Source organism: Patiria miniata, unplaced genomic scaffold (assembly GCF_015706575.1).
Source record: "Patiria miniata isolate m_02_andy unplaced genomic scaffold, ASM1570657v1 HiC_scaffold_29, whole genome shotgun sequence".
NCBI classification, from domain to species: Eukaryota; Metazoa; Echinodermata; class Asteroidea; order Valvatida; family Asterinidae; genus Patiria; species Patiria miniata.
Window position 1 is genome coordinate 22,820,674 of NW_024037068.1, and position 24,248 is coordinate 22,844,921.

The following is a 24,248-nucleotide window of genomic DNA, read 5'->3' on the forward strand; positions in this document are numbered from 1 at the left end:
TTTTTTTGGCCAAGGCCAGTTTCATCTCTGAAAAAAAAATGAACCTCTTTGCTTGTTTCACAGCTGCTTTTGAAGCACGAGCCGCTGAGTGACCTACGACAATGCTTTGGCCTACGACCTTTACCCCTAGACGAGGTGACCATGTGGCAAGCTCGTCAGATCCAGCTCCAGTCCATCGTTTCCCAGCTAGAGTCGCCGGTAGCCAGCGACATACTACTGAACCTGGACGAGGCCAATAGCACCTACTCACACTCCTTCCACAACGTCCGCAAAGACATTGCACAGGTTGGTCAGCCATATATTGTTTGCAGAAAACAGATTTAAAGAGAATATACAACATTTGCAAACATCGAAAAATAAAACTACCAAATTTTTTACCAAATACTTTACTAGGATATTGGTAAATGACAGTCTAAGGCATCCTGTAAAATTATGGCACCTGGTGTGAAGTCATTTTCAAGAAAATAATATTTTTGTATACATTGCCAATGGTGGTCGGCCAACCACCGTTGGGAAAACCTAACTATTTTTAACTATATACTGCTCCAAATTTACTTTTTTTTCAGTCCAAATTTTGTTTGCTATTGGTTACATGTTCATGAACAGGTGCAGGCCAGCTAGACTGGTTCCCTTACCTTACAATTTTTCAGCATCTATAAATTGATCCATTTTATCTTTAGTGGAGTCAAGGAACCAGACTACTTGAACATTTTTGTTTTTCTTAGTTTTTCCAGCACTTTCGAACACAAAACTTCAAACATGTCAGTGTTTTTTGAGCTATTATACTAACCCTTCAACTAGTTCATTTCTGAAAATTACAGCAAAAGCCAATGATGTACATTTCCTTTAACCAATTAGCTCATGTACTACATTGTATTACATTGTATTTATTCACCGATGAAGCCATAAAACCATAGGGCACTTGGGCCGTTTTGGGCAGCACAGGGAGTCCCAGGCAGGGCGGTTTGGGGCGGTACAGGGCTAAATGGGTTAACTGGGAAAGTGGAATTTTGAAAGATCAGAAAATTGAGCAAAACAATTTCTAACTCTTGTATCAACCCTGAACAAAATTTCTGCTATGTTTCAAATAATGGCAACGCTTTTTAATTGGAACTAATTTTGCCAAGAAATAATCATGTTTGTGAGCCCAACTAACAAAATGACGGGCTGGTTCATTTTTCATTTATCTTGCCGAGCGGTTTTGTGTCTCTATTAATTCTAAGCAATGTGGGAATATATTACATATGACAATGGAATTTCTCACATTTTGATATATTCAGTAGTCATCTATTTTCTACTCATATATGTTCAAATGCTGTCTTCTCTTTTTAGGCCTTGGCCGAAACCAACGAGAATCTTCGCTTCCTCGGTACCCTGCTTCCCTGGTTTGAGAAACTTCACAACTCCTACACGACCAAAGACATGCTGAGGTTGTTTGCTCCGCTCATACATACCATGCTGCTGGTCTGGTCACACTCAAGGTAAACAGAAAAGAAAAAAGAAAAATAGAGGTATTCATGAAAGTTATGATTACTAAAGTACTTCTGAGACGGTATTTGATTTTGGCATTATTTGTGCCCGTCCAGCTTGTGGATCCTCATTTGCTATTTCCCGGGTTTGCAGCATTGCTAATGTTGCTAGTATCGTGACTTTGGGCGTGATCCCTGGCTACATAGCATACAGTTTACGACTTCTAACTACAATATAAACTCCGGCTAAATCGACATCGTACAACTCGTCAAATCGCTGAAGTCGGCCGTCTGACTAAAGTCCCGATTGTCCGTAATGCATTTCAATTGAATTTTTATGCCCCGCGGTGAAGCCGAAGGGGCATACTGTTTCCGCCTTGTCTTTCCGTGGGTGGGTGGGTGGGTGGGTGTGTGGGTGGGTGTGTGGGTGACCACAAATTCGCTGCCTTGTGGAGACTCACACACAATAGTGAACAAAACATTGTAAAGGTCTCCACAGGGCAATTTCTATAGATGAATAGGTCTCCACAAGGTTTTCACGAAATAGATATATGGGTTTTACTCAAAAACTAGGAATTTCCAAGGTATGTTTATTTGTCGCAAATGGAAGAGTTTTAGAAAAGGGATATTAATTCCAAATTTCAGCCCAGGAAACTTATTCTGGTTAAAATAAGAGCATTTTGAAAATTCACCTTCAAAATTGAACACTTTACTACACGGGAACAAAGAAATGTCTCCACAAGGATACAAATTTTGGAATGGGTGTGTGGGTGGGTGTGTGGGTGTGTGTGTCCGGATAAATCGTGTCAGCGCGATAACTTGAGAAATACTTAACATATGAACTTCAAATTTGGTTTGTGGATTGTTCTTGGTAATCCTAAGAAGCCTATTGCATTTGGGGCCGAAAGGTCAAGGGTCAAGTTCACAGTGGCTAAAACAATAGAAATCTTGTCAGCGCGATAACTTGAGAAATACTTAACATATGAACTTCAAATTTGGTTTGTGGATTGTTCTTGGTAATCCTAAGAAGCCTATTGCATTTGGGGCCAAAAGGTCAAGGGTCAAGTTCACAGTGGCTAAAACAATAGAAATCTTGTCAGCGCGATAACTTGAGAAATACTTAACATATGAACTTCAAATTTGGTTTGTGGATTGTTCTTGGTAATCCTAAGAAGCCTATTGCATTTGGGGCCAAAAGGTCAAGGGTCAAGTTCACAGTGGCTAAAACAAAAGAAATTTTGTCAGCGCGATAACTTGAGAAATACTTTACATATGAACTTCAAATTTGGTTTGTGTATTGTTCTTGGTAATCCTAAGAAGCCTATTGCATTTGGGGCCGAAAGGTCAAGGGTCAAGGTCACAGTGGCTGAAACAATAGAAATTTTGTCAGCGTGATAACTTGAGATATACTTTACATATGAACTTCAAATTTGGTTTGTGGATTGTCCTTGGCAGTCCTAAGAAGCCTATTGCATTTGGGGCCGAAAGGTCAAGGGTCAAGGTCACAGTGGCTAAAACAATAGAAATCTTGTATTTATTCTGAGATCATAGGGATTAGGGATTAATTCATATAAAACCTACAGAAGACACTAATGCTGTCAATTAATGAACGTTCCATGTGACCAAGGTACATGTAAGTTGATGTTAAAAGAGTGGTGTTATGTCATGGGAACAGTCACGGTTGCGGGGCATTTGTGTTTGTAAACACACCTGACTTGTTTATTTCTAAGTCGGCTTTTATAAATCGCCATTTCGCTCAAGTCGTCGTGTTACTCTCGGTCCCCTTTCCATAAAAAGCATTACAAAATCCTTTGTGTAAGTCGGCATTCAACAAATCACGCATTGGCATCGACTTCCTGTACTGCTGTTGGCAAAGTGTCGAGTGAAAAGTGTATCGGTGTCGAAAAAGGGTGTCCTACTGCATACATCGCATATGCATCATGAGCATATCAATACCAGTACCCCCTCTAGTCTGTATGCATGCGCTCTGTCCATTTTTGGGGTAGTCTTAATGAATGACTAGTGCTAGCTAGCTGCAGTCAATGCGTGCGTGGTATATACCGGACCGTACCACGCACGCATTTAATTTGTTACTGTGCACGTTCATATGTATCGTGGTCTCCACTATCAATACCCCAAACGTGATGATACAATTCGAGGATTAATTTGCTGGATTCAACTCGAGCATTCAAGGAGATAATCCAGGGTAAATTGAAACCAATTAGTGCAATGAAGCATGTGTGCAAAAGACCATTCATGTACATGATGTAAGCCGGCAAAATGACGACTAATAGCAGATGTCGGCATTCGCGTAAGTCGTCACAAATTCTCGGGTCCAGAGAGTGCCGACTTAGCTGGAGTTTACTGTAGTGCCCCTTGAACAAAGACATTGACAAAATGGGGAACCCCCATCATAGGGCTGGATAGCTCAGTTGGTAGAGCACCGGAACGGCAATCCGGAGGTCACAGGTTCAAACCCCGCTCAAGTCAATTTCTTTGTTCAACTATACTGAGAATAACATTTTATATTTATTTTTGGTCGCAGGTATTACCACAATACGGACAAGTTTCAGAATCTCCTGGAACTGGTATCCAACGAGGTAGTGCTGAGAGCACAGAGTCTGGTGGGAGAAAACATCCTCAAGAACACACTACAGGTATGAATTTTCAGGGTCACCGATTTTCCATTTTAAGAATGTGACCTGCCATGGCATAATAAGGAATAACCCTCACCTTCGACTTTTCAAGTATATCTTGTTAAGGCGCAAATCATTGGCTTTCCAATGTAACCAAGTTTATTTCTGTAGCTTCATTTATTCCAAAGATACGCCGTAGGAATGTCATCAGTGTTCCGCCAAACTTCGCCGACTTCATTTCGAGAAAAACAGCTTTGAAAAAAAAAGATACGCATTGTGCTGCCAACGGCAGTGAAAAATTCTTCAGTTTTTCTGCTTTTGGGGATTTTTTTTCCGAACTTAAATGCATAGTGTGAATCTTGGATACCTTGGCTACTCAAAAACCCCAAAAAGTCAAAATTGATTTTGACATGATTTTTCTAGTATGTCCGACTTGAGGCGATGATTACTCAAAACAAGGTTTTCGGGGACTCTCCTCATTTTGCCACAGTAGGTCACAAATTCTGTTTCAATCATAAAATGTTGAATATCATAAATCTTTTTTTGTGCATACTCTATGGGCATTTTTTACTCCAGAAAAATAAAACAATTGCATGTCAGTTGTGCTATTTTTATTCAACATTTTGTCTTTTTTAATGTTGCAGTCTTATGCTGGCTTGAAGGACGCACTGAAGGTCTGTGCTGCCTACCGGGGAACCTACCTAGACATGAAAGACAAAGCGGACGATATCAACGCAGAGAAAGTATCCGAGACAGCAGAAGCAATGTACGTATTGCACGAAGACAATCGAAGTATTGTAGTCTATTCCATGATAGGTCGTCCAGTCTTTTGTAATTGGGCATATTTGTTTTAGGGGGAGTGTGGCCTAGTGGTTAGGCTTCGTGTCTCCTGATCAGAGTGTCAGGGGTTCAAATCCAGCTGCTGGTCATATTTTGTGTCCGTGGGCAAGCCACTTCACTCCCACTTGCCTCTCTCCACCCAGGAGTATAAATGGGTACCGGCATTTAGCTGGTGAATAACCTGTGATGGACTGGCATCCCATCCAGGGGGAGTAGAAATATTCTCAGTCGTTTCATGCTACTGAAACCGGAGATAAACCCGGCCTAATGGGCCACATTGGCTCGTGACAGACTTTACTTGTTTACACATTTGTTTTGGGGTCCTCCTGTTTCTTTGAGGGTACTCGTGCCATTATACCTCATTCATATTTATGATCAAACACTCTTCTATTGCCCATCCACAGATAGACAGACACAGTGAAGCTATATCTTTAACCACTCTTGATGTTGTTTCTTTCTTTTTTCTCGACAGGACCCTGCATCCACCCAAGGGCGTCCTGTATAGCAGCAAGTTGTACAACACCAGCCAGCGTCGCAGGGTGCGGTCGTCCCACGGCATATGGCGCGATACAAGCTCCTCGGATGTGGGTGTGATACAAGAGGATGAATGGACGGACTCGCAGTGGCCACCGCGCAACGCTCCCTGCTTCAATCTCATGAATGGATTCATGGAAAGGTTAGTGGCTGTCTCAAATTCAGTTTTTTTAGGATTCAGGTTGGCACAGGGCACTTCTGAACTTTTTTCCACCATTAGTGTAATCCGGTCAGAATCCAGTCAGAATCCAGTCAGAATCTGATTGGAGTCTGATCAGAATCCGGTGAGAATCCAGTCAGAATCCAGTCAGAATCTGATTGGAGTCTGATCAGAATCCGGTGAGAATCCAGTCAGAATCCAGTCAGAATCTGATTGGAGTCTGATCAGAATCCGGTGAGAATCCAGTCAGAATCCAGTCAGAATCTGATTGGAATCCAGTCAGAATCTGATTGGAGTCTTATCAGAATCCGGTTAGAATCCAGTCAGAATCCAGTGAGAATCCAGTGAAAATCTGATTGGAATCCAGTCAGAATCTGATTGGAGTCTGTTTGGAGTCTGATTAGAATCTGGTGAAAATCCAGTCAGAATCTGATTGGAATCCAGTCATAATCTGACTGGAGTCTGATCAGAATCCGGTGAGAATCCAGTCAGAATCTGGTCAGAATCTGATTGGAATCTATCGAAATCCGGTCAGAATCTGATTGGAATCTGATTGGAATCTGGTCAGAATCCGGTCAGAATCCAGTCAGAATCCAGTCAGAATCTGATTAGAATCTGGTCAGAATCTAGTCAGAATCCAGTCAGAATCTGATTGGAATCTGATCGGAATCCGGGCAGAATCTGATTGGAATCTGGTCAGAATCCAGGCAAAATCCGGTCAGAATCCAGTCAAAACCCAGTCAGAATCTGGTCAGAATCTGATTGGAATCCAGTCAGAATCTTGTCAGAATCTGGTCCGAATCTGATTGGAATCTGGTTGGAATCCGGTCAGAATCTGGTCAGAATCCAGTCAAAATCTAGTCAGAATCTGGTCAGAATCTGGTCGGAATCCATTCAGAATCCTTTTGGAATGCGTTTAGTCAGAGTCTGTGTAGAATCCGGTGAGTCATTCATTTGACCCATTTTGTCTGCGCAGATGTAACGATCTCTTGGAGCTGGTCCAGACCACCAGGCACTTCAACCTGCTGCAGATGGCTGCAGAGGTGGGCGGGGCCGGCACCAAGAGCCTAGACGCCCTGGTCCGAGAGATCCATGATGAATTCTCCAACGCCATGGAACGCTTCGGAGGCAACGTCATGGACATCTTGGACATCACAGAGAGCCAGGCGTTTGAGAGGGCGTTCTTTAACTTCAGGTCCATTGTCAAGGTACAAACTTAATAGGATCAAATATGGACACCAATTTTGCTTTGAATGTAATATTGAAAGGACCTAGGGGCCCAATTTCAAGACTCTGCTTACTGTTAATAGTGCTTTAGTTCCCCACAATAATTTACAAATATTTATAAATACTGCAGTGTGTCTTTTGATCAAGTTAAATATATTTCCCAAGGGCCAAGAAACTTGCAGTAAGGAATCGTCTTTCCGATTTCAGCAACTTGATTTCCACTTGTCAAAATTTAACAAACGCTGTGTCGGAAAATTTACGTGAAACCTATGAAACAACAAACCTCGGGAAAATATTTTGGAATGCAGCCACCTTGCAGCCACAATTCACGTCTGAACATTATTACTGGAGCGCCAATCGCTCTGTTCACAAGTACCCCCTCACCGCTCGACGCCATCTTGCCTGACTGCAATTCATTTGCCGCGAAGCGTGACCACTGCGTGTACATAGTACGAATCCCATGGTGTACGTGCGTCACACACAAGGAACGGTGCGCGTCAACCAGTGAAATGTCCCGCCCATGGGACGTCGTTGCTAGGTGAAAGGGCGCCCTCTTTGTCATCGCACTGAGCCCATAGCTGCCATACTCTGCATACGGTAGGTACGCGTACTCAATGAACTCAAGCAACTGAAGCAAATTAGCGTTGAAGTAGCATAACAAAGGTGCATTGTAATGTCGTCGTGTCCGTGCAACAAGGTTGTATCTCCTAAAATGGGCCGTATGTGAAACGCGAGTTTCAGAATTTCGAAAGGTTGTATCTCACTTAAAATAACCCGGATGTACACATAAAGTCAATGGACGTTGAGATACAACCTTGTTGCACGGAGCGTATTCGTGCGAGAAATGACTTTGTTGCAGAATTGAGTTACAACCTTGTTGCACTGACACGACAATGTGATGCAAATGAGCCTGCCGAGCTCGCTGTTGGCTGGTATATTAAGGACCAAATTTAGTTCGCGAACTTCGCTGACCTCGCGAAAGGTCATTTTTCATTTATATTTATGTAAAAAAATTCACAAACTACTTATAATTGGACATCTTGACCAGTGAGATTGCCGGGGTCGACTGGTTTGGTTGAAATCTGATATAGCAGTTGGCTCCACAACAAATTTCCATTCATGGTTCCATCCAAACATTCCATCATACAATTTTCTTCTTTTAAAAAAAAACCTTTCAAGGACTTGGAGAGGCGACTAGCCACCGTTCTACGCCAGAGCTTCCAGCAGTGTCCCACCATCGGTGCCCAGCTGCGCCTCCTGGAAGTCTTCGAGGGAGTCAGCGGCCGGGAGATGGTCCAGGAGTACCTGCGAGACAAGGACCAGCAGCTCATCAGCTCCTTCACTAAGGAGCTGATCGCCGTCCGCTCCATGTTCCTAGACAAGCGCAATGATCCGCCGAACCATGTCAATCTGCCGCCTGTGGTCAGCCGGCTGACATGGGTGGGGGCTCTCAAGAAGCGGATCCAGGTAATGGCATCCCTTTTTTATTCTTTGGTTCTCATTTCCCATCGACTCTATTTTCGGCTTCCGATTCAAGGGGGAAAAAAAAAGCCGTTCTTCAAAGATCTTATAAAGTATATTTCATTTTAACTGTGGTTTGATTTTCAGCAACCAATGGAGAAATTGAAGCGCATCAGCCCCCACTCTCTAGAGGGCGACGCTGGCTGGCACCTGCGAGACGTCTTCGCCGACACCCTGAAAGACTTTGACGGCTACCAGCAGACCACCATTGCCAAATGGCAGGGCCAACTGCATGATGAGCTCAGGGACCGGCTAAAACAACCGCTACTGGTAAATTAAACACACAGTTAAACCTTACACAAAACAAGCAGGCCTAAATGTGTAAAAATGCAAGTTTGAAGATGCACAAGTATTTAAGCCAACTGCATGATGTGGAGCACGGTGGTCCAATAGGCCTTTATCATGCTGCCACCATTTCAGTCATGTTCCCTGTATCCAGTAACAGTACTGAATGATAATTGTTTTGTGAAAAAAGGAACCAGCCTATTTATCCTTCCAGCCTTGCTTTGATTACATTGATTTTAATGGGAAAAAATCAAATGGCTGCAACATGATAATGGTCGATGGTTCGACGGTGTTTGACTCATGTGCCATGGTATCTAGGTTCGAACCCTGACAGGGAACATAATGCTTGTGTTCTTGGGCAAGACACTCTACTCCAATTGCCTCTCTCCACCAAGGAGTGTAATTGGGTACCTGTGAAGGTAGAGACCAGAATGCGCTGGTCTCGAGCTGCTGCAAAAACTGGTCTCATGGCCTGATGAACAGGGGTAATAATCGTGAAGCGCTTTGAGACCTTAGATATAAAGTGCTTATATAAGCACCATATACGTGTGGGAGACACTGGTCATTAGGAAGACATTTTCATGTCTCCCTAATGTCACAGCCCCCCTTTAGAGGCAAAATTTTATTGTCACAATTAGGTTATTTTTGTTGCGCGTGGTCTAATTAGTAAACATACTGAAATTCATGGAAAAACGCCAAGGGAATATCAGGTTAGGGCACATTTAAGTTTGAAATTTTTTGTGCACAAGTCTATGGGAATGTCTCCCAAATGTCCAATCCAGGGTAATTATTATTATTATAATTTTGGTAAGACTGCTTCAATAAATTTTTGAAAGTCTCATGTTTAGACTTTAATTTTAATTTCTTCCCACCCCTGCAGGTTGCAGATGACTACGACCAAGAAATCGAGTATCGTCCCCAGGTGATCCACGTCAACCTTGACCCCGACCTCCTCCTCCTCCTCAGGGAGGTACACTACCTCCAGCAGCCCCCGTTCACCATCAAACTGCAGGACACGGTACGGGACCTGCTGCGTAACACGGACGGCGCGACGTTACGCACCACAGCGGCACGCTTGGAGACCATCGTCTCCAAGTACAACTCGGCCATGCGCTCCCTGGTGGACTTTGAGCAGCCGCTGTTTGAGAGGAAACTGGGCAAGATTGATCACGTGAGTTAATTTTTTGCAAATATTAACCTGTTACTCTTTTGGTGTTGTTCAGTCCATCACAAGTTTGGTCAAAAGTATATCACAAGTCAATTCACAATTCCATTCAGAAGTGACAGGGGATAACTAACTATTACTATACCTCATACATATTCATGATCGAGAGCCGAGTTCTCATTGGTCCATTCACAATCATGATTCAGCCGCTAGTTTTGCTGTTTACCAAGCCCGCACACGAGGTTTCACACACAGGTTAAATACACATGCGTAGTAGTTTTTCCAATTTTTTTTTGATATTCATCGCATGCTACAAGATGAGATTTTTACCACAAGATGGAATGTGAATGACATTATATAACAACGTCATAGTGAGTGTTACGAAGTATACGTATCATTTGGTGTGCAAGGGCACGGGCTGAATGCCAACTTTCGGGAGCCCCGTCGACAGGACGCAGCATGCGAGTACGACGTATTTTATTCTGAATTACCGTAGCCGTAGCGTATTTGTGTGAGCGTCAGGTGTTGTCGACAGTGCATTCGAATGTCTCTCCCAGTGGTCTCCCCCAACTCTCTCTTCCTTACCGTTGAGGGGGTACTTAATTGGTTCTTCTTGTAAGGACTTCCACAAGGGAGTATAACTAGGAGGCCAGAAACACCGGGGCAAACCCCTTCTCTTTAGCGATAAGTGTTACTGGGTTCTTTTACGTGCGTTTAAGCCTTATACAACACACGGGACCTCCGGCTTAACGTCCCATCCGAAGGACGAAGCAGGGGTACTCGTGCACTCGTGTGTAACTGCCAGCCGGAGCAAAAGTAATTCAGGCCTAGCTCTTAGATTGACATTTGACATGCTTTGTGTCTCCTCGCTCCAGCTTCTGGACCAAGGCCTGAACCACTACACCTGGAAGACCACGGAGAGCGCAGACTTCATTGAGCTGGCCTCGGCCCTGGTTGGGGCTGACCTGCACCGGACTCTGGCCATCGTCCAGAGCAACTGCCAGGAGATGGTGGACATTGCCCAGTCCTGGTCAAGCGGCTCACTGGACGTCTTCGCCTGCCGGGACCCGGACGCTAGCTACCACATGGTCAAGCTGCTGGCCTGGCAGAGGTCTGTGTTGTATAACATGTTTTCTAAAGTCTGTTAAATATTGCATGCAGTTGCATATGTGAAGTCAATTGAAGGGCCCATGTTATGGAATTGTGTTAATGCAATCCTTGAAATGTACCTTTGTGTCCCATTTAACTGTATTTTCAAATTGCTTTTTTTAAAGGCATTTTGGAGCCTTTTTGGTTTTATATACCTATGGCAATTTCCATGTTCGTCAAAATGTGGGCAGAGGGTTAAACCCAATGTAAAACTTATATCTCCTCGACGCAAACTCCATCTAAAAAAACCCTTTGTGCAGAATTGTTTTTCATTTTAAACATTCAATCCATGATCCTGTTTTTGCAACAGTGAACTGAATGAGGATCTTGAGCGACTGGTCAAGCCCTCTGGACAACGGATCCACCACCTACTGGGAATCTCATTTGAGGTAAAAACAAAAAAGATGGCCATCTCCAGAGCTACGGTACCATTGCGACCTGGGCCCAATTTCACGGCGCTGCTAAGCAAAAAATTTGCTTAACACAAAAAAGTCTGGTTTAAAAAAGCAGGTTATCAACCAAAACTCCATGTGATTTTCATGCGAAGCCAACAACAGCTGAATACTAATCAGGAGCAATATACATCATGTGGAGTTTTGGCTGGTAACCTGCTTTTTTGTGCTAAGCAAATTGTTGTGCTTAGCAGCGCCGTGAAATTGGCCGCTGGCTCTTACTAGGTTTTACTGTCTGGACACAACTGTAATAGCTCTGGTAGCCGTTTGAAGTAACTTGTCTCGTAAATTTATATAAATGGCAATATGAGTCATCTGTTTACTTTATCTGCACCCGTTTCATTCAAATTCCAGACCCAAAACAAACCAAAAATCAAACCCCAAACCTAAACCCTTAGTTCTAAACTCCAATGCCCATCCTAAACCCAAACCTGAATCCCAAAACCGAGAAAAAACCCAAAGCCCAAACCTAAGCCCAAAACTCATATTCAGACCGTTAACCCAAAATTCCAAATGCAACCATATTCCAAAATCAAAAAACCAAAACCCAAATCTGGAATTAATCTGAACCAAAATCCAAAACCTAAACCAAAAAAATGCAAAGCCAAACTTCAAGTGCAAACTAAAACAAAAAACTAAAACCTCGAAACCTGAAACCAAATCCCAAACTTCAGATCCCCTAACATCCAACCTCAAAGTTTAAATCCCCAAATAAAAACAAAATCCATACTCTTAATTCAACATACCCAAAGCCAACCCCATCCCTTTTCAAAAGAAAAAAAAGGAAGAAGTCCCTGACAGCATAATACAGGGTGAGTAAAAAAAAACCCAAACCACAATGTCGGGACCATTGTTTCAATGAAGTTCTGCATGTAGCACTTTCAAAATCTAGGATATGAAAGCCCAATTCATAAGCTTTCTTTTAGTACAAGAATAATTCAAACCACTCGTGTACTTTTCAAGTTACAGAGTTTTAAACACAACCACCATTTTAAAGTTCTGTCCACGGATCACAAGAAGGTAAGTATTCTTTCAGCAAAACGAAAACAATTCACATACGGATGTGTGCAAATTGTTTTTGTTTTGCTGAAAGAACGCACACTTTTTTGTGATCCGTGGACAGAACTTTAAAACGGTGGTTGTGTTTAAAATTCCGTAACTTGGAAAGTACATGAGTGATTTGAATGATTCCTGTACTAAAAGAAAGCTTATGAATTGGGCTTTCATATCCTAGATTTTGAAAGTGCTTCATGCAGAACGTCACTAAAACAATAGCCCTGACATTTTGGTTTCGCTTTTTTGACTCACCCTGTATAATTGAAAAACTTTAAAGATATAGTCCATCATTTGTAATGTGTGCATTTTGTTCGTTTGAAGCAACAAAAGTGTTCAAAATCTAATGAAGGATACTGAGCAACTAACCTGATGAAGTTTCAGCTCAGCCTCAGCTGTATATTCCGAGAAAAGCAGCATTTTAGGATCTCAATTTCAAATCAAAAGTTACTGAATCATGTTTTGAATTGTTCTGAATTGCAGCTATACGCGACGTTCCGCACTGATCCGACAAATTATAGCAACCCCGTGTGCGTCGTGCCAATGCTTGCGCGCGCTTCGCCGAATAACAAAACGAACTACTAATTTAAATTTTCCTACGGTGCGTCTTAAGAATGCACCGTTGGAAAGGCCTTCTTTCGTTGATTACTTCAAAATGACAGCTTGCCAGAAAGATTAATTTCACAGGGAGTTTAGTCCACTTACTATCTTTCAACCAAGTGTGTTTTTCAACAGTATTTACGCCGGTTACTTTTCGGATGGCTGCAAATGATGGACTATAGCTTTAACATCCCTCTTTCATCTTTTTTCCTCCTCCAGGCTGTTCAGATCAGCAGGGCTTCCCCAGCCTGGGAGGACTATGTGGATCACATACCCTGTATAATTTTGACTCGCCCTGTATAATTGGAAAACTTTAACATCCCTCTTTCATCTTCTTTGCTCTTCCAGGCTGTTCAGATCAGCAGGGCTTCCCCAGCCTGGGAGGACTATGTGGATCACATACCCTGTATAATTTTGACTCACCCTGTATAATTGGAAAACTTTAACATCCCTCTTTCATCTTCTTTGCTCTTCCAGGCTGTTCAGATCAGCAGGGCTTCCCCAGCCTGGGAGGACTATGTGGATCACATACCCTGTATAATTTTGACTCGCCCTGTATAATTGGAAAACTTTAACATCCCTCTGTCATCTTCTTTGCTCCTCCAGGCTGTTCAGATCAGCAGGGCTTCCCCAGCCTGGGAGGACTATGTGGATCACATCGATGCCTTGGTGTTGGACGGTCTGAAGCAGTCTGCACTCAAGAGTCTCAGATCTATGCTCAATACGCTGGTACACTCCAATGTGGCGGAGGTGAGATGGATTAAATCATGCCATGTTTCAAAGTTTGGTGTCACTATGGCTTCAGGTTGTGGCTACATGAGACAGTGCCTCAACATGTTAAAGAAACTGGAATCTATGTTGCCGTTTCACAAACCTTGGCTCCATTTGTGGCTTCAGTCTACGGCTACATGAGCTGAAACGGAGGCAATGAGAAAGTAATGTCTTTGTTACCATTTCTCAAACCTTGGCTTCATTTGTGGCTTCAGGCTAAGGCTACATGATCCTCTAACTGAAGGCAACAGATAGAGAAGTCATTGTTGCCATTTCTCAAACCTAGAGTTCATTTGTGGCTTCAGGCTATGACTACACGAGTCTGAGAATGAAGCCATAAGATGTTGAGATCACTGTTGCCATTTCTCAAGCCGTGGCTTCATTCATAGCTATAGCTTCAGGCTGAGGCTACAAGATCCTGTAAATGAAGCCAAAAGATAGTGAAGTCATTGTTGCCATTTCTCAAACCTTGGCTTCGTTTGTGGCTTCAGGCTAAGGCTACATGATCCTGTAACTGAAGCCAACAGATAGAGAAGTCATTGTTGCCATTTCTCAAGCCGTGGCTTCATTCGTAGCTATAGCTTCAGGCTGAGGAAACAAGGTCCTGTAAATGAAGCCAAAAGATAGTGAAGTCATTGTTGCCATTTCACAAACCTTGGCTTCATTGTGGCTTCAGTCTGTGACTACATGAGCAGTGTCTGAAGGCATGAAATACAGTGAAGTTATACAGAGTGGCCCTCTTAGAGAGCATTTTGGACATTTCATGCACAAAAAATCTTTCTTAGCAGATCAAAAGCACTGCTTCTTAGTGGTTAGTGGCACCGTTTAAAAGTCAATCAGTATCAGGCTCATATTTTGTGTTTATGTCTCATGAACATTGAGAAATTGGCATGCAAAATCTGAAAATATATTTTTTTTATTTCTTACCGTAGGCCCAGGGAACCGTGGTGCCCATCCTGACCATCCGCATGGAGCTGATAGAGAACGTTGTCTCGGTCACTCCGCCGCTTGACCAGAGCACGGCGGTCACTAGCGTCCTGGAGAATGTCCATCAGTGGCTGGAGGAATTCAAGAACCGAGGCTCGCTGGTCAAGATGCTCAACCATGACGCAGAGGTCAGCAGAGATAAAACAAAAAACATTCTAAACATTCTAAACATTCTAAAATTTCTAAAATTTCTAAAATTTCTAAAATTTCTAAAAGTATTTTTTAAAATTTCTAAAATTTCTAAAATTTCTAAAATTTCTAAAATTTCTAAAATTTCTTAAATTTCTTAAATTTCTTAAATTTCTAAAATTCTAAAATTTCTAAAATTCTTAAGGTTTGAGGGATTTTCGTTCAGATTTCTCTGGAAGGAGGGAAGGATAATAAGTGTTAGAAACAAACAGCAGATATATGTTGACTCAAGCTTTACCTTAACTTTTTTTTTCAGACAGAAAAATTACCTCAAAACATAAAAATTGCTTTAAATTCCATCAAAATTACACTAATTATTATTTTTTAAAGTTAAGATGGCCACTCACTAAAGATCCTAGCTGAATCTGTTTTCAAAGGCAAACTGACATAAAACAAGTTCGAGTGCACAATAAGCTCTGGTCGTGTTGCAAGAAGTCTTGCATGAGATCGATCAAAATGATCCCTGCCAGAGCTTAAAAATAGGAATAGAAATCCATGAAATCTGTGGAGAAAAACCCCTAGGAGAATGAAAAATAGGCATCATGAAACCCCTTAGGAAGATAAAAAATAGTTATTAAGAACCCCTAAGCTGGTAGAAAATGGGTAGTGGCAATTGGTACTCCCTAAGGGATGGAAAAAGTATGAGTGTCAATAAGCTATAGCGGTGTTGCAAGGAGTCTTGTATGAAATCGATCAAAATGATCCCTGCCAGAGCTTAGAAATGCGATGCCGAAAAATGCGACGCCGATGGCACATATGGAACACCATGCTTTTGGTAAATTTTCTGGGACAGACAGACAGACCGACCGACCGACCACCAAGTGAAATGTAGAAGCTCCTGCCGGTGCCAGAGCTTAAAAAATGTAACAATCAAGCCCAAAAAACCCTACAATTTGACTCTACCTAACCTAAATAAAAATTGCTTTCAATTAAACGAAATAAAAAGTAAAGTAATATAAGAATATTTTTATATATTTGTATTTTTATATTAAAAACTCGTTGGGATCAGGAAATTTTAAATAGAATAATAAAAAAATTGCTTTGATTCCTTATACCAGGGTGGTTATCAGCGTTACATCAGCTTGGATGACGAGGTGCAGCAACTATGTGAGCAGATTGTGGAACTAGTCAAGGAGAACGGTGATGAATGCATGGTAATGGCAAATTGGATGTTTCTGTAGAAGGTGCAAGTCTTGCAAGTTCACCTGTACTTTCTATATGGCAGTCTTGGTGCCAAACACTGACTAGTCTAGTCACAAAAGTCGGATATTCCATAAAATCCCACCGTGTTGGTAAGCCTACTGGTACAGTGGAACGCTGCTATTCCAAACACCGCTATACCGAACACTCGGATATACCGAACATCATCCTTGGCTCCCGGTTTTAATGTACAAAACGTTCCGAACATTGTTGTTGAAAAGAGTCAACAGATTCACAAAAAAACTACCGCTTGTATTTAATGCTATTTGGGCCACTATTAATTCCCGAACATCAAACGTCCCATAGTTACATCGTGTTTGAATGTTGAACGGCGATAGATGGCTATTATTTCCAAAGGGAATAAAAGGGAAAACCACCCGTTGCTAAAGTTTCGTGGCGTCTCCTTGTGGGGCTTCGGGATGTGAGAAATGCCAGTTCACTATTGGTCAAAAGGGGGCCGGCGGTTCAAAATCGCTTTACCGAACGATCGTTATTACGAACATGTTCTGTAGATCCTACGATGTTCGTTATAGCGGCGTTCCACTGTACAGCCTGTTTAAAAAAAAATGGTACAATCAGAAAAAAAATTGGTTAAATATGAAATTTCAAAATAAGTCATTCTTACTTGGCATAATATTAAAGAACAAAGACTGGGCTTTCCAATAGTGTTTGTTTTATCTTATTTGCTTTTGTCAATTCAGAGATATAATCAATTTAGTGCGATACACCAAAATCGATTTTGTGCCACTTTCATGCATGGGCAGAGTTGTTTCGAGTACTGTGCCATGCTGTCTTGAAGCTCACAAAAGATTGCAACTTGGCAAAAGAAACAAAACACAGATTAAAGTACACAAAGGAAGTCTGGTTTTCTCGATACAAGCTTTAATAGTCAACATAATAAGTTCAATGATAAATAGTTTCTTTATGAAGTTAATCCCTTCTTTGAATTTCAAATCTGTTCAAGTGTGAATAACGTTTTGTTTAACTAATTCTTTCACCGTTCTCACTCAACCAGAAAGTGGCACAAACTCGATTTTTGTGTTCCACAGTAAACTGGAGTTATCTCTGGATTGACAAAAGCAAATGAGATGAAACAAAAAGTATCGGAAAGCCTGGTCTTTTTTCTTTAATGTGATGCTCAAAACGACTTACTTATGTTGAGATTTAACGTAAAAAAAAAAAAATCGTTTTCGATTGTACCATTTTTTTTAGACAGGCTGTATTGTTCTATTCCCATACAATCAGTACACAGTCTTACAGCCAGTCTTATTACTTGAAATCATTATTGTTATTGGGTGGTATGGGTGGCTTGTGCGTAAAGCGCTCGCCTCTCACCAAGGTGACCACGGTTCGAATCCTGGCCGCGGATCACATGTGAGTAGAGTTGTGCGTTGGTTCTCTCCCGTGCCACGAGGTTTTTCTCCGGGCCCTCTGGTTTTCCTCCCTCCGAAAAAATCAAACACTTTCGATCTCAGGCTGTGCTCGGTGGTCATATATGGGTCGATGTGGCCGGCAGCCATAGGCGCCTTTACGTGCCAGCGGCCCGACCACGTTGTAGCCGCGTCCTTCGCAATTCAGCATACCAGCTGCGAGTAAGGATGATTAGCCTCCCAAATTATTATTATTATTGTTATTACTACTATTCCAGAAGAGACAGCTTTCCATGGGGTTACCAGAACACATCACCGTGTACTTGTGCAACATGCGAAGCATTAGAAACTACACATTTCTTTTCCCCCTTTCTTTCCAAAAGACGCTACTGGAGTTGTTCAAGAACTACACCTTCCTGTGGATGCACAACATCAACGAGACGTTTGATGAGTTCCTCCAGGGTCGGCTGAGCTCCAACCCCATGAGGGACTTGGAGAAACTGGGCCCCTCGGCCGGGATGCGATCGGCTGCTTCGGAACGCTCCCTGCGGTCTGCTCAGAGTGGACGGTGAGATATTGGAATATATCTGACAGCCACAATAAGAGACAAAATTGAGGTGGTGCGCATGTCACATGCACATATTAATTCCATCAATGAAACAGTTACAACTTGCACAAATGCCTGTGCGCTTAAACGACCCATGCTACTAGTATACAAATCAGTGTTGCGTCAAAAACTTTTGGGAATTCATTATTTTGTATCAGTCGTTTTAAAAGTAGAGTATATCATTTGCAGCAATCCAAAAAGTAACTGACGAAATTATTGTTAAAAAACATACTTGGTTTAAAGATAATAACTAGCACTAAACGCCCTGTGAAATTATTCTTTCTGGCATGCTGTCAGAAAACAAAAGAAGGTCGTTTCCAAAGATGCGTCTAAAGAAGCATTTTTGGAAATTTCTGTTAGATGTTCATTTTTAATTCGGCGAAGCCGTGAATTGGTGCGCACAAGCGTTGACACAATGCACACGCGTGTGGGGTTGCTATAATTTATCGGTTTAGTGCGTGACATTGCGTAGCTGCAATCAGCTGAATGAGAACGTGTCCCAGACGCTGATTTCGGGCGCAATTCAGAACACGACTCGGCAACTTTTGAATTGACATTGAAATCCAAGAATATTGTTTTCTCAGAATATACAGCATTCAGTGAGGTAAAACTTCATCAGGTTAGTTGTTCAGCACCCTTCTTTAGATTTTGAGCACTTTTGTTGCTTCAAACGAAAAAAAAATGCATAAATGACAAATGATCTACTCTACGTTTAAGTTTTCAGACACAAGAAGTTCAATATAAATGAACCGATTCTGTGTCATTATTTAAGAAAAAAAAATAGTGATGTTATTTTTGAGTCAATAATCAACTTCGAAAGACAAATTAAGGGCTAGTCACACTTGTTGCAGGAGCAAATGCCCAATACAAATGTGTGATGTCTGAGCAAGTATTTGTGCTGTGAATTCTCAAAAGATGACCACATTTGAACTTGAGTACATTTTGCTGAGGATCCTTACAACAATAATCTGTTGTCCACAGGGCCAGTTCAGCATCCCAGTACAGCATCGGAGCCAAGGGGGCCATGGGTACAGCAGAGAAGTACTTCCTGACTCCCAAAGACACCAATGAGTATGACAACGTGCCGCCGCTGGACCTGTTTGATGCTGAGATTGACGTGTACAGGGTAAGACACAAATCTGCTGTAAATCGTACATTGCAAAAATCATGAATGTTGAGTAATTTGACATTGGAGAAAGAGCTGACGTTAAAACAGTTCATGCCTTTGCAATATGGTACTGGTAAAAGTGTTTCACAGTTATTACCCCTGCTCGTCAGGTAATGAGACCACTTTTCTGCAGCCGAGATCAGCACAATCTGGTCTCTACCCTCACACTCCTTTGTACTCCTGGGTGGAGAGAGGCAATTGTAGCAAGTGTCTTGCCCAAGGGCACAAGTTCCCTGTCAGGGTACTAACCTATGGACCGCGGCACACTAGTCAAATACCCTAATTGCTGGACATAGGCGCTCCATAAGAGCATTATCATTGTTGAATTATTTGTTGAGTTGACATGTCATACAAAACAACATACTGGTACTATAAACTAAGAACTTTTTAGAAGGCTGTAAACCTACCATGCAGGGCCCAATTTCACGGCGCTGCTAAGCACACAATTTTATGCTTACAGAGCCTCCGTCTATTTCATGGAGACCGTAAGCATAAGCACAGCAAAAGGCACGCTAAGCTCAGAGGAAAAATTTGCTTAACTTAGTGACGTAACAATAGAAATCTCCATGCACGCGCGACAGTTAGCACGTCCACGCCGTGAAATAGTGCTTAAGGTTAGCACATTTTTCTGCTATGCTAAGCACAACTTTTCTGCTAACTGTTAAGCAGCGCCGTGAAATTGGGCCCAACTTATGAACATGAACACTTTCGAGTTCCATGTGTTGTTACAAACACTAACTTGCATAAGAATAGTGTTCTTAGTCTCCATAAAGTAATATTGGAAAAAAAAAATGATTTTGCTCTACAGACGGCAAGGGACGAGATCGCCAGTATCTTTGACTACAAAGACGTGGGCTGGATACGCGTGGACCTGCAGCCTATCAAACAGGTGCTGACCACCTACGCAAGCCGCTGGATGTGGACATTCACTAAATACCTCACTGATCAGGTAAACAAAAACAAATCAACAAACACAGCGACATTTTCACAGTTGAACAAAGAAATTGACCGGACCGGGGTTTGGACCTGGGACCCCTGTATTGCCGTTCCGGTGCTCTACCAACTGAGCTATCCGTCTTTATATGTTTGGAGTTCCCCAGTTTGTCAATTGTGTTTGTTCAAGGGACACTAGTCATAAGCCATAATTCTGCTTTTTTCGTGTCAGTCCAACAAGGTCGTATCTCACGATGCAAAACGCGAGTTTTAGAATGTCAAAAGGTCGTGTCTTGCTTAAAATAACCCAGATGTACACACAAAGTCAATGGACGTCGAGATACGACCTTGTTGCACGGAGCGTATTCACGCGAGATACGACTTTGTTGCAAAATGGAGTTATGAACGCAAAATGCGAGTTTTAGAATGTCAAAAGGTCGTATGTCACTCAAAATAACCCGGCCTGTACACGCAAAGTCAATGGACACCGAGATACGACCTTGTTGCACGGAGCGTATTTGCGCAAGATACGACTTTGTTGCAGAATGGAGTTACGACCTTGTTGCACTGACGCGACGATATGCCGTATATAGAAATATGTTTAAAAAAAAAAACCTCTCCTGATAGGAGTTAGGATTGAACAGTCACAGGGCATTGCATCAAATTTTGGTTGAATTTCCAGCCTCAAAAATCATGTATTTCAAATTTGATTCCTCACTCTTGTAGGTTACCGAGCTGCTGACTGACCTAGACTCCTTCCTAAAACGCATCGAGCCGGAGATTGAGAGCATCTCGGGCGAGGAGCGCGACACGGCCTCCTTCATGAAGATGATGCGCATCTTCAATGAGGTCTCCGCCAAGCAGCAAGAGATGGACGGCCAGTTTACGGCCATGAATCGTACCGTCCTGCTGCTCAAGAAGTACGCCCAGGCCCTGCCGGACCGGACCAAGGCGCTCTACGATGCCGCGCCGGGACGCTGGAATAACCTCAAGACCAAAGTGTCGCTGGCAAAACAGAGGCTGGGGCCCAGGATACAAGAAGAATCTGCCAGCATTACAAAGGTAACATACAACATTTGCTTTTGCCGTCATTTTCAGAAATGACAGATTCGGGTGTTAGAATTTTATAGCAAATATCATTCCACAGACCTGTTTAAAGTTTTGTTTTCTTGGACGCCGGAAAAAAAAGCTGTTCTTGTAGTCTGGTTCCCTGACTTGACACTGCAGACGAAACGGCACAATTTATAGACATCAGGTCAAGAAACCAGTCTGTGGCTTGCACCTATTCAAGGATATGAAACAGATTGCAAACAAAATGTGGACTTACCAAATTTAGTCACTTGGGCCAGTATTTGAGAAGAAGCCCTTTTTTCCAACTACGGTTCAGCCGAACCATTCTGTTATTCCACATTAAGTGGTTATTAAGATGACTGCGCTGAAAAGCAGGAGGTTTTGGGTTCGAGCACCACTAGAGCAATTGTGATGTTTATTCATAGAAAAAGGCTCTTTTGAATGTTCCACCTATCCTGACATTTGAAACATTGTCTCACAAATTCCTATTTCCGACCACCAGGACCTTGCGTCTTTCGGTGAGCGCGTGGAGACCCTCCAGAGGGCGCTGTCCTCCTCAGAGATCTACACATACGACTGCCTGATTAACGCCGCCTTCAAAGAGATCAGCAGGTTCATGCAGCTGCTGGAGAAACTGGACAATGAAGCACAGGTGACTGTCTTTATTACAACTAATGAATAATTCAAATATGCTAATTTATGCATAATGATACATTAAGCAGCTGGACAGTGAAGCACAGGTGACTGTTTTCATCACACCTCATGAATAATTCAAATATGCTAATGCTAATTTGTGCATAATGTATACATTAAACAACTGGACAGTGAAGCACAGGTGACTCGCTATCACACTTATTAATAATTCAAATATGCTAATGTGTGCATAATTCTATAGGTTCAGGATTATGGATGTTTCATAGGTTGAAAAATGGATTGTTTTTGATGTCTGTAAAATGCTATTGAATTGTGAGCAAAAACATTGCCAATCAAAAACTAATTATGAAACTCTCTGTTTTTGAGATTCTACAATTTGAAGGCAATAATTAATTAATAACTACTGATAGTCTTAATTTGATTGTCGTTGTAAAGTCAAGATGTATAAAAGTTGAGGAACTGATATCTTCTTTACAAAAACAGCATTTTCCCCCTGAATTTATGAAGTGTGCAATGTGTTCCAACAAGTGTTATATTATTTCAGTTTTCATCTACTCATGATATTATTTGTTTGTTCCACACTTCTCCATAAACACCTTCTCTCCCCTACAATCATTTCAATTTTTAAGCATGTGTTTAGATAATAATTATGCTTATTAAAATTAAATAACAACTTACAACATTTTCATAATGACCCGTAATAATGCCTAGCTTATAATGACCAGGTATTTATAAAGTTTTCACATGCTCATACATATTCATAGTGAACTCATAAATAATTGAGGTCCTAATGATGTCATGATTAATATTCATTCCCAACCCGAAGCAGGTCATGAATAGCTTTATAGGTGACAAAAGCACAGATGCAGTTTCCACACGGTCATGCATATCCATGAAGGAACTCATGAATAATTCAGAAATACTAATGATGTCATGATTAATATTCATCCACTCACCCCAAGCAGGTCATGAATAGCTTTCTAGGAGGGCGGGTGAGCATTGCATTGCATGGCGTGGGGTGACGTTGCTTCTAGAATTAAGTACAGAATCGAGCATTGCATTGAATGGCGTGGGGTGACGTTGCTTCTAGAATTAAGTACAGAATCTTGTAGACACGCCCACGTTGCCTCTAATTTGCTGGTCTCAGAGGGCCAACCCAGTGTCCTATTGTACGTATCTCACTGAGTCTACAGTCACTTGTGAGCTGGGCAGTGCTGTTGTATAGGATTACCCCATAAGGTCAATGAATGGGCTGCCCGTTGTGTAGGCCAGCTGCAATGAAAAGACTAACAGTGAATAGCCATTCTGAATCAATTGAATGAAATTTTGGGCTCTCTGGGACTAGCTTTACTCGTCTTGCCTTTTCTTGTTTATTGTTAAACTAAAATATGGTGGCCTTACCGGTAGCTGTAGAATTCCCAATTTGCATGGAATTGCTATATTTTGGAAAATAGTGGGAAGTTTTCATTCGCAAAAGAAAAATACTGTTTGTCATTTAGTCTGTAGGTTTGAGCTGTTTTGTATCCATTCAAATAGCCGTCTGTGTAGCACCGTAGACTATGTCATGTATGTCGGTCGCTTTTGTCTTGAACTAAAGTCTGCATGTACGCTCTAATTTGCTCTGCACTACTTCATTAGTTCTTGCTCAAATTGTTAACTTGAAAAGAAGAAATCAAGAGCAATAATTGCTACACCTTCATCTTCATGAAATATTAATGTCTGAAGGCCATTTTCAGTAATATTGAACTAGCAAGTCTCCATTTATACCAAAAACAATCCCTCTGACCCTAAACTTGCTGAATGTTTAGCTGGCTTTGCACGTACCGTTATGTACTGTAGCGTTGTACTGGTCTGATGATAATCTGCATGGCTAACAAGTGAACATTTGAAAGTTTGTTAATTTTCGCTGCTTCAGAGAGTAGTAATCTACATTGTATTCTTGGCCTTTTTTCAGTTTGTATATTTTAGTTTGCTTGTACATGCTTTCTTTGCATTTAAAAAAAATGCATGGTTTGATGAGAAATGGTTGGTAAATTATGCAATTGTAGTTAAAGACTTCTGCATGTCTTATTGATTTTTATTATAAAGCACCTTTGAAGAAACTTTCTTCCTTGTATCACTTTTAGAACTGCCTTGTACACATGGAAGAAAATGAAAACTCTCCATCACTATATAGGAAATGTTTCCCAAATTTGTCTTTTCTGTAA

At 41.8% G+C, this 24,248-nt stretch overlaps 1 protein-coding gene across 1 annotated transcript in view; it reads left to right on the plus strand.

The window, feature by feature from the left end:
• LOC119735649 (dynein beta chain, flagellar outer arm-like) overlaps positions 1-24,248 on the plus strand; it is a 121,152-nt gene that overhangs the window by 9,120 nt on the left and 87,784 nt on the right. Inside the window, exons 6-24 of the mRNA XM_038209442.1 lie at positions 64-285; positions 1,333-1,481; positions 4,015-4,126; positions 4,750-4,871; positions 5,418-5,621; positions 6,616-6,847; positions 8,046-8,333; positions 8,475-8,657; positions 9,553-9,843; positions 10,713-10,948; positions 11,297-11,375; positions 13,698-13,841; positions 14,795-14,977; positions 16,097-16,192; positions 17,992-18,176; positions 19,197-19,341; positions 20,192-20,332; positions 21,043-21,378; positions 21,890-22,039. Coding sequence (XP_038065370.1) covers positions 64-285; positions 1,333-1,481; positions 4,015-4,126; positions 4,750-4,871; positions 5,418-5,621; positions 6,616-6,847; positions 8,046-8,333; positions 8,475-8,657; positions 9,553-9,843; positions 10,713-10,948; positions 11,297-11,375; positions 13,698-13,841; positions 14,795-14,977; positions 16,097-16,192; positions 17,992-18,176; positions 19,197-19,341; positions 20,192-20,332; positions 21,043-21,378; positions 21,890-22,039 — 3,498 coding nt within the window. The remainder of the gene's footprint in view (positions 1-63; positions 286-1,332; positions 1,482-4,014; positions 4,127-4,749; positions 4,872-5,417; positions 5,622-6,615; positions 6,848-8,045; positions 8,334-8,474; positions 8,658-9,552; positions 9,844-10,712; positions 10,949-11,296; positions 11,376-13,697; positions 13,842-14,794; positions 14,978-16,096; positions 16,193-17,991; positions 18,177-19,196; positions 19,342-20,191; positions 20,333-21,042; positions 21,379-21,889; positions 22,040-24,248) is intronic.